Below are 19,341 nucleotides of genomic sequence, written 5' to 3'. Positions count from 1 at the left end.
TACACATGAGAGAGTCAGAGTTTTAAGAACAGGTTGTATCGCACAGCCTCTGTGACCTACATTACAGGAGGAGAGGGAGCTCAAAGGAGAGAGTATGAGAGTAGTCGCACTTGAATTGAAATTTGAAGGACAAAGATAGTTAGGTAGATCGAAAATAAATGGAAGGACTCTCCAGATGAGGAAAAAACGTAGGAAACAAGGCAGGGAGCAAGGGGAGCTACGTACCATAACAGCTTTAGGGATGATCAATTTCCGTTGAACTTGGTCACATCCCTGTTCTGAGACTGACATGAATAACTCACAGTGCCCAAGGTGAGCACTCAGGAGAGTGATTTCACTTCCTTTTGAAAATGAACCAACAGAAGAAACTAGTTTAGCTCTGAAAATAATCAGAGCTGAAATATTTAAAGCTTACTCTCCAAGACCACGTGTAGAGATTAAGGTTATAGAAAGTCTAGTTCTTCACAGTCAGTTCTTAGAGACTTTAGTGAAGCATTCTGAATAATTTGATTAAAAAATTAAATATGCAGTAGAGCCCGATGAATTCTTTATCCAAACTTTCTCCTGTCCTAAAATCTTACAGAAAGATATATTCCCTGTAGGGTCAGACTTGGGTGATGGCAACCTATGACTAGATGTTTCTCATCTTTTCAGAATCAAGATGGTAGGGACTGTATACTTATTAAACATGAAGATTCCAGAAACCAACCTGAAACTTAGTGAATTGCAATCTTTGGGCATTTGGTTCCTGGAATCTGCATTTTAACAGGCTTTCCTCTGTAATGATTTTTATGCATGCTAAAATATGATAACTACTACTACTGTGATCTTATTGTTCCTTTTCTTTCCCTACTTTGCTCTGCTAAAAAGTGTGTATGCGCTTATGTATTTTCAAAGGATAGTAAAATATCAAACTTACCAGAGCTACCCGTATTCCTACGTGGACTAATATTCTATTCAATACAAATCAGACTTGCAACAGTTGAGGGCTGCATCATAATAGATGGTGGTACAGTGTGCTGTAGTGAAGAGTCAAAACCGTAAAGCCAGCCTTCCACCCTCAACATTTCAGCGATAGAGTGTAGTAGTTAAGAGCATGGACTATGGCGCAAACCCAGTGTTCAAACCACATCTATAAACTTGCAAGCTCTGAAACCATGGTCAGGCCACTCAGACTCTCTGCCTTAGTTCCCCATCTGTAAAATGATTATCATAATGGTAATACCGGCATCAAAAGGTTATTGTGAAGATGAAATGAATTCATACATGTAAAAGTGCCTGGCACAGGATAATAAGTATGGAATAAATGTTATCATTATTTCATCACCATCTTCATTGTTTTACCACAGCTACCACTAGTAAAGGAGCTTCCCTGGAGGCTCAGATGGTAAAGAATCTGCCCGCGATGCGGGAGACCTGGGTTCAGTCCCTGTGTTGAGAAGATTCGCCTGGAGAAGGGAACAGCTACCCACTCCAGTATTCTGGCCTGGAGAATTCCATGGACAGAGGGGTCTGGCAGGCTACAGACATGGCAGTCCATGGGGTTGCAGAGAGTCAGACACAACTGAGTGACTTTCACTTCACCACTAGTAATAGTAGTGGTGCTGGTAGTAATAGCAATAGTAGTAGTAGAATGACCTTAGGAAAGTAACTGACTTTTTAAAGTCTTGTTTTCTTCAACCGTGAAGTATGTTCAATGAATCTGTTTTGCCCCTTGGAACACAAACTGTGTATCCCTAACTCAAATGTTAAAGGACTTTAAGGTGGTATTCGCTACATCTATTCCCTGATTTTGGTAAGCTTTCAAAGGAATTATTTTCTGTTTGGAATCAGCTTAGAAGTAACTATCTGCCTACTTAACTGTCTGTACTAGACAAATGAAAATAACTGGTGTAAACTAGTGTTTACAAGTAGGGGCTCACAACTGTATGTTGCTTTTTTAGCATCATAGAATATGGGTTCTTTCTAGAACCTCACAAACCATTAAGCCCAAACTTTTACTGCTGAGGAAACAGGTTCAGAGAAAACAGTGTCTCACTTCACCTCATAGTTAGAGGTCAAAGAAGACTGGACCCTGATCTCTTAATTCCTAATCCAGTGTTCTTTCTTTTTGATAACTTTCCAAAGAACTAATTTGCATGGAATTAAGTTAAGATTAATAATCACTTACTGAGCACTTAACTACTTATAAGACTGTATGCTAGATGCTATGGGTTAACAAAAATAAATGAAGCCTGTCTCTTCCAGAGAGCATACTATTAAGCTGATGATATAAGTAAATGCAAAACAAGTACAAGAGGCAATAGAATCATGTAGATTGCAGACTGAATGTGGCCTTTGAGTTCAAATTTGAAACGTAAGTAATAGGATGTAGGTTCATTCTAATGTCCTTCCCATTCTGGCGATGCTTGTTGGAGTCTATTCCAGATGAAAAGCAGTAGGACAGTAGATAAGTGGTTGGTTTATTATTCTGTTCCATGAATATGTGCCATATTCTGCCCAGGAATATGCTATGAATGGATTTGAATAGCATCATCCTTGGTATGTTTACAAAACAGACATAACCTAAGCTGAACTGTCTAATCCTATTCCTGCTAAAATTTGTCTACATTTCTTTCAGGGTAAGGAAATGTATTTGGTAGAGAGGGATTTCCCAGCAGCTGAATCTGTATAAGACTCAGTTTTGTATTTTTGAATAAACTCTGCTTTCAAAGAAAATAGAATTAATGTTATCTGTTCTAAGGGAAAAAAAGCTTAAGATTATTCTGGTAATTTTAAAACCAGCCTTTTTTTTTATTATCATGTTTTAACTTGCTGTTCACTTCTACTTCAGAGAAAAAATGATGAATTTTCCCAGTGACAGTGAGACATGTTTATTTAAACTTCATTCTGATGCATGAACATGAAAGAATTTCAGTGTTTTTCCTGTCTGTTTATGCCTGAGATGAAATACTGATTATTAATTTTCCTAGGAATTAGAAGATAAATGAAACAGAATCTAAAGATCCAAATCAACAGCATTTGACATTTTCTTTTTAAAAACAAGTTTTTGCGACTGTTTACATAGTGGTCAAGCTGTAAATTCCCTGTAGGGTGCAAAGCAGGATTGGTACTTTCCATGGGGGGACCAGTGTGTGTGCCTTGTGATATGGATTACTAATGCATGAACAACCAAATCATTTGAAATTCTGTGCTCCTGATCCTTTATATACATGAAAGGATTTTGACGCCAGAATTCTGTGATTCATTGCTTTCATTTATAGCCTCAAATGTTCAACTACTAACATGACGTTGGCTCTCACAAGAGAATGGTCAGTTACTTGTTAGGAAGTATCCGTAAATTTAGCCCCAAAAAGAAGACTTGGATATGTATTTAAGACTGAAAGGAATTTAAGCATAAAGAGAATCCCAGCTCATTGATGTGTTAATTAACAGAAACATAACCTGTGAGGAAAAAAGTCAACAAGAGGGGAAGGTGGTATTGACATTGAAATGAAATGACAGAAAATTTGCCATAAAAGGTTTTTGTTCTGTTTTGGGTGGTTTTTTGTCTTGGGGTTTTTTTTTGTTTTTGGGGTTTTGTTTTGTTTTTTTTTAGTAGTAGTTCTATTGAGATCTAATTTGCATACCATGCAATTTACCCACTTAAAGTGCACAATTTAGTGATTTTCTCATATATCCACATAGTTAACCAAGTTGTGCAAGTATCACCACAATCTGCCATAAGCTTTTAAAATTATAATAAGAATGTTTTCTCTGGGCAAAACTCTCCTCTGCACAACTTTTTTCAGGCATGAACGCACCATATCGGCATGTCCAGGTTTGATCTCTCCCTCTCCCCATCCTTGGTTCCCTGGTGTTTTAGCAGAGGCACTCCCAGGGTTAAATGCCATTCTCTGTCAAATGTCATTTTCTTTTCTAAATGAGCACTATAATTGGAAACTCAGGGTCAACGAGCCTGAATGAACCCCAAACATTAGTAAATCCGAGATCACTAGCTGAAGTTGGAAAGGCTGACCAGGCCCCTCCCTGGCTGTGAGAAAGCTACAGGGATGGAGAGATGGTTTGGAAATCGGGATCTTCCCACCTGCTTTTTAAAACCCTCGATTGCCACTCTCAAAGCTGCCTACTTCCGCAGGCAGTCAAAATGAGTAAAAACTGCATGCTGTTTTTTCTATTTCTTAAAATAGCTCTTCTCCTAAAGGTTCTATGGTGTTTCCATCACGTAAAGCAATCCTGTTTCCTTGTAGAGAGAGCTTCGTTTAGGAGCCTGAACCTCCAAGCAGAGTCCGTTAGAGGATTCAGTATGGGACGAGCAGTCAGCACTGGTAGTCTGGCCAGCAGCACCCTGAACAAACTTGCCGTTCGACCTCTGTCGGTTCAAGCTGAGATTCTGAAGAGGCTCTCCTGCTCAGAGCTGTCGCTTTACCAGCCATTGCAGAACAGTGCAAAAGAGAAGAGTGGCAAAACTGCATGGGAGGAGAAGCCTAGAGGGATGAGTAAATCATACCACGATCTCAGTCAGGCCTCTCTCTACCCTCACCGGAAAAATGTCAGTGTTAACACGGAACCCCCACCACAAACCATGGCGGAGCTGGTAGGAAAACCGCTTCACCAGATGGCGAGATCTGATACAGAATCTCTGGCAGGAGTCACAAAACTCAATAAGTAAGGACATAATTAAGCCAAACTACCTACTTGTAAATTCTACATTTCATACTTTTGTTTTTGATGATTTATTTTCACCATTTTTTTTTTTACATTGACACTTCCCTCCTTCCCACCTTTGCTTTTCCCTCTTTAGTTCAAAGTCTGTTGCAAGTTTAAATAGAAGTCCTGAGAGGAGGAAACAGGAATCAGACTCCTCATCCTTTGAAGACCTTGGTCAAGCATATGTTCTAGGTCAGCACAAACCAGCTTACCTTCTTTCTCCTGTACCCCTTGCTCATGGTGAAGGGAATGAGACAATGTTAATTACCAGGAAATCAGAATTTGGGGTCCTGTTTCCTAATTGTCTAAACTTTTTGGGAATATAAAATTTCAGACTACCTAAGAAGTACCCAAACAAAAATAAAAAGCACCAAGTCAAATCAAAAAGTTGATTTAACAGGTGATTGCCTCACAGCATGGGCTGTTTGCTTTCTCTTGGTTGCAGTTCAAAGTCGTGACAGTCTTACCGAGAGAACCCAGTCTGGAGCCATGGCTCTGGCTAGCCTTTGAGTTTGCCCTACAGCCTGTGAGTGTAGACTCCACCAATGCTACATGTCTTAAAGAGCAGTTTATTTAGGGTGCTTTCTGAATGGAGACAATGGACAAAAGTTTATTTAGGGTACCTTCTGAATGGAATTGTCCCTAAAAAGAGATAAGTTTTATTAACTGTGCTATGGTTGTTAGGTAGAAATTCCTAGTTGATTTAAGTTTTCTCAGATTCTCCCAGCTAGCTATGAACTGTTTTAGACAAAAGCCATTTGTGTTGCTGATACATATGCACACTACCTTATAAATAGTTAAGGATTCCCATTGTTCTGTGCATCTTAAAAGGGAAAAAAACGTGGGAATCCATCTTCCAGAAGACTGGATATTTAAGCATAAATAACTAGGGAGACAAGAGATCAACAGGGATGCCCTCTGCAGTTGTTTTACTAAATAATACTGATTAACTCCCCCTTAGAACTGAATTTGATTGGTTAGCCCTAAGCACACAGAGTTTAAAAAGTATTTTCTCACCCTGTAATTGGATTGGGGATAAGTGCAATAAATGAAGTCAAAGAGAACTGTACACTATAGTTGTTAAATATTTATAGAAAGTCACATTACTTCATTAATATAGATTTCTGCAACTTTCAGAGATTATACTATCAATAATTTAAATTGAATTGGTTAAAAAAAAACTTTAAATAGCTGAAAGACAAGACTCCATCTTATAGGTTACCCTATGCATTGAAAATAGGCTAAAAAGCCACCAATTCAATCTTTTAGAAAGTAATTTTCAAAGTGTATTCATGTATAATGAGATCTCTTACAGACTCTTCTTTTCTTTAGGAAGGCTTTGTTCATCATAAAAATTCATCACATATCAGGTGCTGAGTAGTAAATATTCCATAGAAAAGCGCAAGTAAAATTCAACCATGAAAGAAAATTGCTCTATTTGTTTTTGATTGATTATTCATTCTTTTTGAATATTGAACTTCCTTTTAAAATTTGAACAGACACCTTTAAAAATCATTTTAGTTTCATCATTTCATATATGACATATCAAAATGTCATTGTCAGATACATTTGTGTTTCAATTTATTCTGCAGAACAAGTTGATATGCTTAACTTGGACATTAAAAGTAGTTTTTTTAAAAAAGTTCATTGTGGGAAGATATGTTTTTCGAGTGTAAATAACAGAAATTGTTGTTGCCTTGATGTTTTATTGATTTTTATTATTTTATCAGAAGAAATTTCTTCTATATATAATATCTGACCATTTTTAAACTGTCTAATAATTTAATTTATGCTACAGGAATGACTTTGCATAGTTCTGGAAATTCTTCATCCCAAGTACCCTTAAAAGAAAATGGTAGGTTTACAAAATGTTTTTCCCCTCATTTCCATCATATTTTTTCTCTTGTACCTTGTAAGAGCATCATGGACCTACTAATAAATAGTTTTCAATTCCCTGCCAAGGATCTTAGGCCTTGCCTTACATTGAGGTCAAAGGAGAGTTTTGGTTTTCAGCATTTTGATGATGTGAAGGGACCTCTAATGTAGACGACTATGAAGTGACAAATTCGAGATAAGGACACTAATTGGGGAGCTAAGATAGCTTAGATGGGAGATAATTTTGATTGAAAAGAGCTTTAACTGAGGTAGTTATTTGAAAGGGATACTTCTACTGAATCTTGAAATAAAAGGAGTATTTATTCAGGCAGAATGATATAGATAAGTATTTCAGACCAAGGACATAGTGTGATCAAAGACATGCAGACATGGGAGAAGATAACCAGATTCAAGAAAATGTACTAATCTCAGACTGGGGGTGTGTTGGGGTCAAGGTGAAGGTCAAGAACTAAATGTGGACTGTCCTTGAATCTTACCATAAATCTTTTGGGAAGAATCTGAAGACTTTAAATATTGAGGTAAAGAGTTTAGAAAGAATCTGAGAAGAAACAGAATTATAGGGAAAAAAAACTTTGTGCAGCTATTTGAAAGTCATTCAGAATTCAGGTTCAGAATGTTTAGAATTTAGCTTACTTTCGTGTACATTATTTTTATTTTTCTAACATCTTTCATGGGTCTAAAGAATATTATCACTATGTATACACTATATTTTCTCCAAAAATGTTTACGTTTTACCCTTAAATTCTTAAAGTTGAAATAATCAGAAGCCTGATGAGAAGGAAGCAAATATGCTAATCAAAAGTGTTAATATAAAAAAAAAGTGTTAATATAGTTAAACTTGATGAAACTTTTAAGTTTTGTTCTCATTTTCCTGAGAGCCAAGGCAAAAATAAAAGCATGAATATTGGTTGAACCATTATGAAACGTGTTTTTGTAGGCCAAAATTGTCAGACCCCAGTAAATTATTTTGTATAATTCTCATTCTCTAATAGAAATACAAATACACATGCAAGAGAACATTTTTCTTGGAAGCAAAATTGTGTCCCAAAGTAGATCTTTTTACTTTTATAATATCTTAAATACTCAGAACAAATAAAGTTTTTTTTATTTCATAGTTTTTAATGTATCAATCCTCAAAAAATCTGAGGGCATACGATTAAAGAAAAAGTTAGTCAACTTATACTTGGGCCTAAGTTACTAAGACCTTGTTGTATAGCTTTTTGGTAACCAAGCTATTATATAGCTTTTCTGGTTTGTTTTTCATGGACTGAAGTTAGAATACCTCTATACCTAAAAGAGCTCAATTATTAACATGTCCGTAATGGTTGTACTTATTGTCTGACAGTTCCCTAGTGCTTACTATGTGCCAAACACTTTTCTAAGTGTGTTATGTTTAGCTCTCAGTCCCCACAACAGTCCTGTGAGGTGGGTCTAATGTTATTTTCTTTTCACATATGAGACGCCAAAGAACAAAGAGGTTGAGGTGCACAGTATGTCACGGAGCTGGCAAAAGCTGGTGCTGTGATGAGAATGCAGGGTTTCTGTTTCCAGAGCCCACACTCTAAGCCACCCTTTAGACTGTCTCCTAGAAAAATAATGCCTAATTATTTGTAGGTATTATTTTTCCCAGCTAAACTTTTGAAAGAAGCTGGATAATAATCTATTCAAGGATGAGAACCTGAAATGTGTTCTTTACTTAGATTCTAACAGAAAAGAATGTGAACTTACATTCTGAATACCAAATGAACAACCTGTGGACAGTAGGGTCTATGTTTAAAGCTCTGGGCACCTTTATTTTCCCACCTGCCCTCTATAGCAGGGCCAATCCACCTTCCATGGAGGCGTTCCCATGTTGGCTTACAGACAAGTTTGTATTTTCTTTAAGATTCTCCTTGAATCTCTCCAAGTAGCCCTGAATTAATTAATGTCAAGAATTGAGTTTTTACATAAAGATAAAGACCATTACAGTATACTAACACATATATATGGAATTTAGAAAGATGGTAACGATAACCCTATATGCAAAACAGAAAAAGAGACACAGATGTATAGAACAGACTTTTGGACTCTGTGGGAGAAGGCAAGGGTGGGATGTTTCAAGAGAACAGCATCCAAACATGTATATTATCTAGGGTGAAACAGATCACCAGCCCAGGTTGGATGCATGAGACAAGAGCTCGGGGCTGGTACACTGGGAAGACCCAGAGGGATCTGGTGGAGAGAGAGGTGGGAGGGGGGATCAGGATGGGGAACACATGTAAATCCATGGCTAATTCATGTCAATGTATGAGAAAAACCACTACCATATTGTAAAGTAATTAGCCTCCAACTAATAAAAATAAATGAAAAAAAAATAAAAAAATAGAGCATGGCAAACGTGTTTTTCCAAATAAGGTAACTGAAGATTAAGAAGTTACTTGCCCATTGGTCAAATATAGGACTTTTTGATTCTAATTTCAGTGTTTTTCTTTGCTCGTCAAGACTATTAGGAGAAAATTAGAAATGAGCATTAACTAATACTGAATTATTTATTACTTAATATAAGGACCAATGAATAAAATTTAATCTTAACCTTTCACAACTTTCAGAGACCCATAAAGAGTGTGAAACTTAGAGGACAAAAGAAAATAGGCAAGAGTCCTCCAATCTCATGAAACAAATATGGAAAGGATTCTAGTCGTTTGATTAACTGTAATTTCTACCCCCTCCCCAAAAGAAGGTTGCTTAACCTGTCAAAAAGATACACCATACAATAGCCCTTTTTTTCTTTTTTAAAAACTACAGTTGATTTATAATATATTAGTTTCTAGAGTACAACATAGTAAAGAGTATTTTATATTTCATTAAAAGTTATTATGAAGCAATGTCTATTGTTATTACAAGGCAATAATTCCCTGTACTGCACAGTATATATTGTTGCTTATCTACTTTATACATGATAGTTTGTGTTTCTTAATCCCATACCCCAACAACCCTCCCTGATTCCATCTTCCCACTGGTGACCACTGGTTTGTTTCCTATACCTGTGAATCTGTTTTGCTATGTATATCCATTTGTTTTATATTTTAGATTCCACATATAACTGATAACATATAGTATATGTATTTTCCATCAGACTTATTTCCCTAAACCCAGTATTCTTATTCTCCAGGTTCATCCACATTGCTGCAAATAAAAGAATTTCATTCCTTTTTATAACTGAGTGATATTCCATTGTGTATTCCTCTGTGTGTGTGTGTATGTGTGTGTGTGTGTGTGTGTGTGTGTATCACATCTTCTTTATCCATTCATTCTATTGATGGACACTTGGGTTGCTTCTGAATCTTAAGATATTTGTAAATTGTGCTGCTATGAACTTTGGGGTACATGTGTATTTTTGAATTAGTGATTTTGTTTTTCCTGGATATATACCCAGGAGTGGAATTGCTGGGTCATGTGGTAGTTCTGTTTTTAGGTTTTTGAGAAACATCCATACTGTTTTCCATAGTGGCTGCACCATTTTACATTCCCACCAACAGTGTACAAGAATTCTCTTTTCTCCACACCCCCAACAGCATTTGATTTTTGTAGACTTTTATTGCATGTAGCCATTCTGACAGGTGTGAGGTGATAGCTCATTGTGGTTTTAGTCTGGATTTCTGATGATTACTGATTTCAAGTATCTTTTTATGTGCCTGTTGACCATTTGTATGTCTTCTTTGGAAAAATGTCTTTTCAGGCCTTTGGGTCATTTTTTTTTTTTTTTTGGTTGTGTTTTTTATATTGAGTTGTATGAGTTATATATTTTGGATATTATCCCTTGATGGTCATATTTACAGAATACTTTCTCTCATTCAGTAGATTATCTTTTCATTTTGTCAGTGGTTTCCTTTGCAGAAGTTTTAAAATTTAATTAGGTCTTATTTGTTCATTTTTGCTTTTATGTCATTTGCCTGAGAAGACATATCCCAAAAAAATATTACTACAGTTTATGTCAAAGTGTGGTTCTGCCTGTGTTCTCATCCAGGACTTTTATGGTTTTGGGTTTTGTATCCATTTGGGATTTATTTTTGTACATAGTATGAGGAAATGTTCTAATCTCATTATCTGACATGTACTATTCCAGTTTTTTTAAGCATCAGTTATTGAAGAGACTGACTTTTCTCAATTGTATATTTTACTTCCTTTGCTCTACAATAATTGACATGCTCTTGTTCGGCCGCTCAGTTGTGTCCCCCTCTTTGCGACCCCATGGACTGCAGCATGCCAGGGCACCCTGTCCTTCGCCAACTCCTAGAACTTGCTCAAACTCATCTTCATTGAGTCAATGATGCCATCCAACCATCTCATCCTCTGTCGTCCCCTTCCCCCCTGCCTTCAATCTTTCCCAGCATCAGGGTCATTTCTAATGAGTTGGCTCTTCTCATCAGGTGGCCAAAGTATTGCACCTGCAGCTTCAGTATCAGTCCTTCCAATGAATATTCAGGATTGATTTCCTTTAGGATGGGCTGGTTGGATCTCCTTGTAGTCCAAGGGACTATCACTAGTCTTCTCCAACACCACAGTTCAAAAGCATCAATACTTCAGCACTCAGCCTTCTTTATGGTCCAACTTTCATACCCATACATGACTAATGGAAAAACCGTAGCTTTGACTAGACAGATCTTTGTCGCCAAAGTAATGTCTCTGATATTTAATATGCTGTCTAGGTTTGTCATAGCTTTTCTTCAAAGGAGCAAGCATCTTTTAGTTTCATGGCTGCAGTCACCATCTGCAGTGATTTTGAAGCACAAGAAAATAAAGTCTCTCACTGTTTCTCTTGTTTCCCCATCTATTTGGCATGAAGTGATGGAACCAGAAGCCATGATCTTCGTTTTCTGAATGTTGAGTTTTCAGCCAGCTTTTTACTCTCCTCTTTCACCTTCATCAAGAGGTTCTTTAGTTACTCTTCCCTTTCTGCCATAAGGGTGATGTCATCTGCATCTCTGAGCTTACTGTTATTTCTCCTGGCAATCTTGATTCCAGTTTGTGCTTCCTCCAGCCAAGCGTTTCTCATGATGTACTCTGCATATAAGTTAAATAAGCAGGGTGACAATATACAGCCTTGATGCACTCCTTTTCCTATTTGGAACCAGTCTGATGTTCCATGTCCAGTTCTAACTGTTGCTTCTTGACCTGCATACAGGTTTCTCAAGAGGCAGGTCAGGTGTTCTGGTATTCCCATCTCTTTCAGATTTTTCCACAGTTTGTTGTGATCCACACAGTCAAAGGCTTTAGCATAGTCAATGCAACAGAAGCAGATGTTTTTCTGGAATTCTGTAACTTTTTCTGTGATCCAACAGGTGTCAGCAATTTGATCTCTTATTCCTCTGCCTTTTCTAAATCCAGCTTGTACATCTGGAAGTTCTCAGTTCACAAACTGTTGAAGTCTAGCTTGGAGAGTTTTGAGCATTACTTTGCTAGTGTTTAGCAAGGGCTTCCCTGCTAGCTCAGTTGGTAAAGAAACCACCTGCAATGCAGGAGGCCCCGGTTCATTTCCTGGGTCGGGAAGATCCGCTGAAGGAGGGACAGGCTACCCACTCCAGTATTCTTGGGCTTCCCTTGTGACTCAGTTGGTAAAGAATCCGCCTGTAATGTGGGAGACCTAAGTTCGATCCCTGGGTTGGGATGATCCCCTGGAGAAGGGAAATGTGACCCTCTCCAGTATTCTGGCCTGGAGAATTCCATGGACTGTATAGCCCATGGGGTTGCAAAGAGTTGGACACTGCTAAGCGACTTTCACTTGCTAGTGTGTGAAATTAGTGCAATTGTGTGGTAGTTTGAACATTCTTTGGCATTGCCTTTCATTGGGATTGGAATGAAAACTGACCTTTTCCAGTTCTGTGGCCACTGCTGAGTTTGCAAATTTGCTGGCATATTGAGTGCTGCACTTCAACAGCGTCATCTTTTAGGATTCGAAATAGCTCAACTGGAATTCCATCACCTCCACTAGCTTTGTTTTTAGTGATGCTTCCTAAGGCTCACTTAACTTCACATTCCAGGATGTCTAGCTCTAGGTGAGTGATCACACCATTGTGGCTATCTGAGTCATTAAGATCTTTTTTGTATGGTTCTTCTGTGTATTTTTGCCACCTCTTCTTTATATCTTCTGCTTCTGTTAGGGCCATACCACTCTGTCCTTTATTGTTCCCATCTTTGCATGAAATGTTCCCTTAGTATCTCTGATTTTCTTGAAGAGATCTCTAGTCTTTCCCATTCTACTGTTTTCCTCTATTTCTTTGCATTGATCACTTAGGAAGGCTTTCTTATCTCTCCTTGCTGTTCTTTGGAACTGCAGATGGGTGTATCTTTCCCTTTCTCCTTTGCCTTTATCTTCTCTTCTTTTCTCAGCTATTTGTAAGGCCTCCTCAGACAACCCTTTTGCCTTTTTGCATTTCTTTTTCTTGGGGATGGTTTTGATTACCACCTCCTGTATGTTATAAATCTCCATCCATAGTTCTTCAGGTAGTCTGTCAGATCTAATCCCTTGACTCTATTTGTCATTTCCACTGTATAATTATAAGGGATTTTATTTAGGTCCTACCTGAATGATCTAATGGTTTTCTCTACTTTCTTCGTTTTCAGTCTGAATTTTTCTGTAAGAAGTTCATGATCTGAGCCACAGTCAGCTCCTGGTCTTGTTTTTGCTGACTGTATAGAGCTTCTCCGTCTTTGGCTGCAAAGAATATAATCAATCAGGTTTTGGTATTGACCATCTGGTGATCCATGTGTAGAGTCATCTCTTGTGTTGTTGAAAAAGTGTGTTTGCTATGCCCAGTGTGTTCTCTTGGCAAAACTCTGTTAGCCTTTGCCCTAAGTAACCATAGGTGCATAAATTTATTTCTAGGTTCTCTGTCCCATTGATATATGTGTCTGCTTTTGTGCCAGTACCATGGTGTTTTTATTACTGTAGCTTTGTAATATAATCTGAAGTCTGAGATGATGATAGCTTTATCCTTTTTTTCCAAAATTGCTTTGGCAATTCAGGGTCTTGCAATTCCATATAAATTTTAAGATTATTTCTTCTAGTTCTGTGAAAAATGTCATGCATATTTTTACATTAAATCTGTAAAGTGCTTTGAGCAGTATGGCCACTGTAGTTTTCAGAGTGAAGATCTTTTACATCCTTGGTTAAGCTTGTTCCTAGGTATTTTATTCTTTTTGATGTGATTTTAAGGAGAATTTTGTTGTTGTTTGCATGCTTTCTTTTTAACTTTCTCTTTCTGATAGTTCCTTAGTAGTATATAGAAAAGCAAAATTTTTTCTTGTTTTTTTTGCTGCTGCACTAGGTCTTCATTGCTGTGTGCAGGCTTTCTCTGGTTGCAGCAATCAAGGGATACTCTTGGATTCAGTTCCCAGTCTTATTGTGGTGGCTTTTCTTGTTGCAGAACACAGGTTCTGGGGCACCCGAGCTTCAGTAGTTGTGACACACAGGCCTTCTATTTCCGGCTCACAGGGTCTAGAGCGTGGGCACAACATTTGTGGCACACAGGCTTAGTTGCTCCACAGCATGTGGAATCTTCTCAGACCAGAGAGCAAACCCGTGTCTCTTGCTTTGGCAGGCAGATTCTTATCCACTTTGCCACCAGGGAAGTCCACAACAGATTTATAGATGTTAATCTCATATCCTGCAACTTTACTGACTTCAGTACTATGTTGAATAGAAGTAGAAAGATTTGGGCTTCCTTGTCTTGTTCCTGAATTTAGAGGAAAGGGTTTCAGCTTTTCACTGTTGAATATGGTGTTAGCTGTGACCAGCATGTTGGTCACACACTTTATTATGTTGAGATATGTTCTTTCTATACCCACTTTCTGGAGAGTTTTTATCATGAATAGATGTTGAATTTTGTCAAATGCTTTTCTGTGTCTATTGAGGTGATCATGTGCTTTTTATCCTTCTTTTTGTTTATGTGGTATATCACAGACTGTTTTGTGAAAGTTGAACAATCCCTGTGTCCCTGGAATAAATCATGGTGTATGATCCTTTTATAGTTTTGCATTTGACTTGCTAATGTTTTGTTGAGGATTCTTGCATCTATATTTATAAAAGATATTGGCTTGTAATTTTCTCTATTTTATAGTGTCTTTGTCTGGTTCATACCATAATAATGCGTAGTAGCCTCCTAGAATGAATTTGCGAATATTTTGTTATCTTCATTTTGAGGGAATCCTTTGAAAAGCATAGATGTAGTTTCTTCTTTATATGTTTGATAGAATTTTCCTGTGAACTCTCCAGTTCACTTGACTTTTTTTGCTGGGAATTTTTTAATGACAAATTCAATTTTCCTGCTAGTGGTAGGTCTCCTCAAAGTATCCATTTCTTCTTGACTCAATTTTGGCAGGCTGTATGTTTCTAGAAATTGCTCCATTTATTCTAGGTTGTCTAGCTTGTTGGCATGTAGCTGTAATCTTGCCTTCTGATTTTTTGTATCTCTCTGGTGGGCTTCCCAGATGGCATGTGGTAAAGAATCCACCTCCCAAAGCAGGAGGCACATTAAGGAATGCAGGTTCAGTCCCTGGATCAGGACGATGCCCTGAAGGGTCGTCCAGTCTCCCACTCCAGCATTCTTGCCTGGAGAATCCCATGGACAGAGGAGCCTGGCAGGCTGCAGTCCATAGGACCGTAGATTCAGATACTACCAGAGTCAGACCCAGCTGAGCATGCACAGTGTTCGTTGTTTCTCCTCTTTTAACTTCCTCTCTGATCATTATTATTTTCTTCCTTAGGCTTTGTTCCTTCCTTTGGGCTTTGCTATTTGCGGGCTTTGTTATTTTTCTGTTCCCTTTAGCTAGTAGGTTAGGGGAATTTTTTTTTTTAATCTGGTAGATTGCATTGTTTTTTTGAGATTAAAAGGTTACTTTTTAGTCAGATATCAAGGACCAGTATAATTTAAATGCTAGGTTTTTTTTTCCCCACCTAAAGTTTAATTAGGATACGTACATAGTTGAAGATTATGAAAAATAAAAGTCCAAAGTGCTCACAGAGAATTCAGCAGATAGGAGAATTAACCAGAAACAAAATATAGAGTCAGATAAATTGAGAACTGAAAGGAACTTAAAAGTTTATCTGAAAAAAAAAATAAAAAGTTTCATCTAAACCAAGCCTTTCAGTCTGTGAATGGGTTAAATATGTCCCTGAAATGTTATGTGGCTCCATTTCACATAGCTAATTTGTGCTGTCACAGAAACAAAACACCAAAGTTTCCATCATGATTTTCTGCTTCTGCCACCAGAGCAGTTAGTGTATACGGTGATATAACAATGAATAATACCCCTCTCTGTCTTTATACCAACGTAGTGCTGCTGGTCCGTCACCTCTGGGTTTGAAATGGGTCTTTTTTCCCTAGAGTGAGTGATGAGTTCATCAGGAGCCTCCTCTGCCTGTTGTCCGTTTCCTCTTAGAACCAGTTTTGTGGAGCTCCTTGATAATTGACAAGGGTCTGTATCTGTAACCAGAAAAAAATAATTTTCCTTAGAAAAAGAATTATTGATTCACTTAAATCAATTAGATGGCCTTGGCCTTATCTGAAAAGTGTTTTTACTAGGAAATTCAGATAGCTTACTCATATATGTATCTATCATTAGTATCTACAATTATTCTACTTGGGAACTAATAGATCCTCATGAACCTTTTGAGAGATGAGAAAGGCAACACTGAAACAGTCTCTAATGCAGAGAGTGTACCTTTAATTTATAAATTATACATGTATCAGTTCTTAAGATATTTCACAGGTAAACATTATTGGGAATAACACCAGCATGTATTACTTAAAGAAGTGGAAATTTCTATTTGAGCCTCTTTTTCACACCTTAAAATATTTGCAGAATTTGCTGTGGCCACAGAAAAAGAAAATTATTTTAAAGATATAAAAAATATTTACCTTGAATATTAATGCTTATTTCCATACAGTAATTAAAATAACTCAGAAATGTCTTGGTACTTGAAATGTCTTGAAATGTCTGGCTCTTCACTTTCAGTGATTCATAAATTCTATTTAATCCTCGTTGAATTCTGTATCTTTAAATTTAGTTGGGTTCTTATGTACTATATACCTCCAGATACTTGTCTTTTTATTTCTAAGCCAACAGAAAATTATTTTGAACATCTATGTGAATAGAATACAAGATAAATATAAATTCAGTATGTGCATAGTACTGCTACTAACATGTAGCTCTACACCAACATCCTTCCTCTGTCCCCATGTTAATAAGTCAGGATGATGGGGGTGGTTCCCTTTTATAAAGAGTAGGTTAGCAAAGCTTCACTTTCCAAAATAATACTCAACTCCACCTGACTCATCTTGTATTTTAGCCAAGCTGATCTGTGCCATCTTCCCAGAAGCTTTTCCACCTTTTATCCATCTCAGCTTTTGTTAATGCCTTACCTGATTGTCCAGGGTGGCTCAGAAGGTAAAGCATCTGCCTACCATGCGGGAGACCCAGGTTCAATCCTCAGGTCAGGAAGATCTCCTGGAGAAGGAAATGGCAACCCACTCCAGTATTCTTGCCAGGAGAACCCCATGGACGGAGAAGCCTGGTAGGTTACAGTCCATGGGGTTGCAAAGAGTTGGACACGACTGCAGCTTCACTTTCTTTTCTTTCTCCATGGTGTACATGTGTACCATCCACATAATCCACTTGTTAAATTGTACCTCATGTCCTTGAGGAGCTTCCCAGATGGCACAGTAGTAAAGAAACTGCCTTCTACCGCAGAAGATGCGAGAGACATGGGTTTGATCCCCAGGTTGGGAAGATCCCCTGGAGAAGGAAATGGCAGCCTGCTCCAGTATTTTTCCTAGAAAATTCCGTGGACGGAGGAGCCTGGCGGGCTACAGCCCATGGGATCATGAAGAGTCGGCACGACTGTGCACATGCACACACTTGTCCCTGAAGTCTTTTATTTCTGGCGGGAAGAAATCTCTCTGCTCTTACTGGTCCGACTCATACTTTTGTGATACAAATATTTCTTTGAGTGGTTAACATTCTGTTAATCAATCAGACTAAATCTTTGTTCTTCTAGCCTGATCACACTGAGCTCTGATCTGAGCCAAGTTTATTACGCTAGCAGTTTTCATATATATAATCACTTTTTTATATTATCTTTTTTTATTTTCTCCAGTTGCCTAATGAGGGACTTTTACAGGAATATTATTCAGCAGATGTTGGGCTAGCCAAAAAGTTCACTCGGGTTTTTCTGTTAAGATGTTTTGGAAAACCCCAAACGAACTTTTTGGCCAACACAATATTTGAAATTTGAAAGTATAACTGAGTGAATGAATATTCAAATCTCATTGATGAATCCTTGAATATAGAGAGCCTAATCTGTTGCTTCTAGTTAGAGAAAAAAATACCAAAAAAATTTCATAATTAGTGTATGTATGTGTGTAGTTATATCCCAATATTGTTTACCTAGGAAATGTTTTATATACATGCACACACATATTTTTAGCCAAATAAGTAGCATAAATAACCAATCTTGTAAGTACATACTGTTAGAAATGAAAATAAAGAAATGACATTTTTATTCTTTGAATCAGTATCTTTGACTTGTAGCAGATACTCCTTAAAAACATTCAGAATATTGATCACTTTTATAATCAAAGGCAGAAACACTCTGCATAAAGGAAATGGACTCTGTCTTCACAATGGTGATGATAAAAGTTTACATTTAATACCTAACATGACTTCATCCCTTATTTGTTTCATTTTATCAGTTTCATTCTGTTGTATTTTTTATTCAACTCTAGCTGAAAATTAATCATCTATTTTAGTATGAAAGTACAGTCAGACACAACTAAAGCGACTTAGCCGCAGTAGCTGCATATCAGCCACTTAGATAATATTAATTAAGACAATAACTAGTTCATGAACTTTATTTGTATAAACCCAATATATAAGGCTCTTCACACCGTTGTCCAGGGATCTTTTTCCTTTTTTTGATATCTCATTAGTTAGAAATATTGAACTACTACTACTTCTGTCGATTATAGCTGAATTTATAACTAAGTTTTGGTCAAAAAGAAACAACACAATAGAGACATGTATACTAGAGGAAGCTATCAAGCTTGCACTAGTCCTTGGTGTTTAAGGGACAAGATTAATTCACTTCAGAGAACTTCTGATGGTGGTGGTTGTTTTCTGAAATTAAAGGAGTCTATTTCTAGAATATGAACTACCACATGTGCATCGTTTAAGCATTAGTACATGTTGTGTAACATGTTATTATTAATAACATAATAATGCAATTTGAAATCCATGGGTAGTCATATGTTGGCAGATAACCTCTAATTTTCAAAAAGTTTCAATATGCCTAAAAACTATTTAGAGATAAATTTGCAGATTTAAACAGATGTCTTTCTGAGTGTGTTGAACTCATTTGCTGCCACTACCACCTCCTCACACACAGACAAGTGTCAACTATTAAATTGCAGTTGATGTTAAGAAATGTACTGATTTACTCGAGCTGCCATAACACATTCCCACAGATTGGGAGGCTTAAACAACATGGATTTTTTCTCATACTTCTGGAGGTTAGAAGTCTGAGATCAAAGTGTCAGCAGCATTGATTTCTTGAGACCACTGCTTGACTTTGTAGGTGGAGGTATTCTGTCTTCACATGCTTTTCTCTCTGTGCACACATGTCTATATCCATATTCCCTCTTTTATAAAGTGAAGTCGCTCAGTCGTGTCTAACTCTTTGCGACCCTGTGGACTGTA

The 19,341-nt window shown here is 37.3% G+C and overlaps 1 protein-coding gene across 10 annotated transcripts in view; it reads left to right on the top strand.

The window, feature by feature from the left end:
- The window catches only part of PTPN13 (protein tyrosine phosphatase non-receptor type 13), a 218,767-nt gene that overhangs the window by 152,061 nt on the left and 47,365 nt on the right, over positions 1 to 19,341 (top strand). For 6 of the 10 annotated variants that reach the window (XM_070458176.1, XM_070458174.1, XM_070458177.1 and 3 more), the window contains 3 exons: positions 4,251 to 4,668; positions 4,805 to 4,902; positions 6,509 to 6,565. The exons of 3 other annotated variants lie outside the window; for them this stretch is intronic. In XM_070458176.1, the coding sequence (XP_070314277.1) occupies positions 4,251 to 4,668; positions 4,805 to 4,902; positions 6,509 to 6,565 (573 nt within the window). The remainder of the gene's footprint in view (positions 1 to 4,250; positions 4,669 to 4,804; positions 4,903 to 6,508; positions 6,566 to 19,341) is intronic. One more of the 10 variants, XM_070458178.1, reaches the window with a different exon arrangement.

The sequence above is a fragment of the Odocoileus virginianus genome, chromosome 29, assembly GCF_023699985.2.
Source record: "Odocoileus virginianus isolate 20LAN1187 ecotype Illinois chromosome 29, Ovbor_1.2, whole genome shotgun sequence".
Classification (NCBI taxonomy): Eukaryota; Metazoa; Chordata; class Mammalia; order Artiodactyla; family Cervidae; genus Odocoileus; species Odocoileus virginianus.
This window is presented reverse-complemented; position numbering and strand designations above follow the sequence as displayed.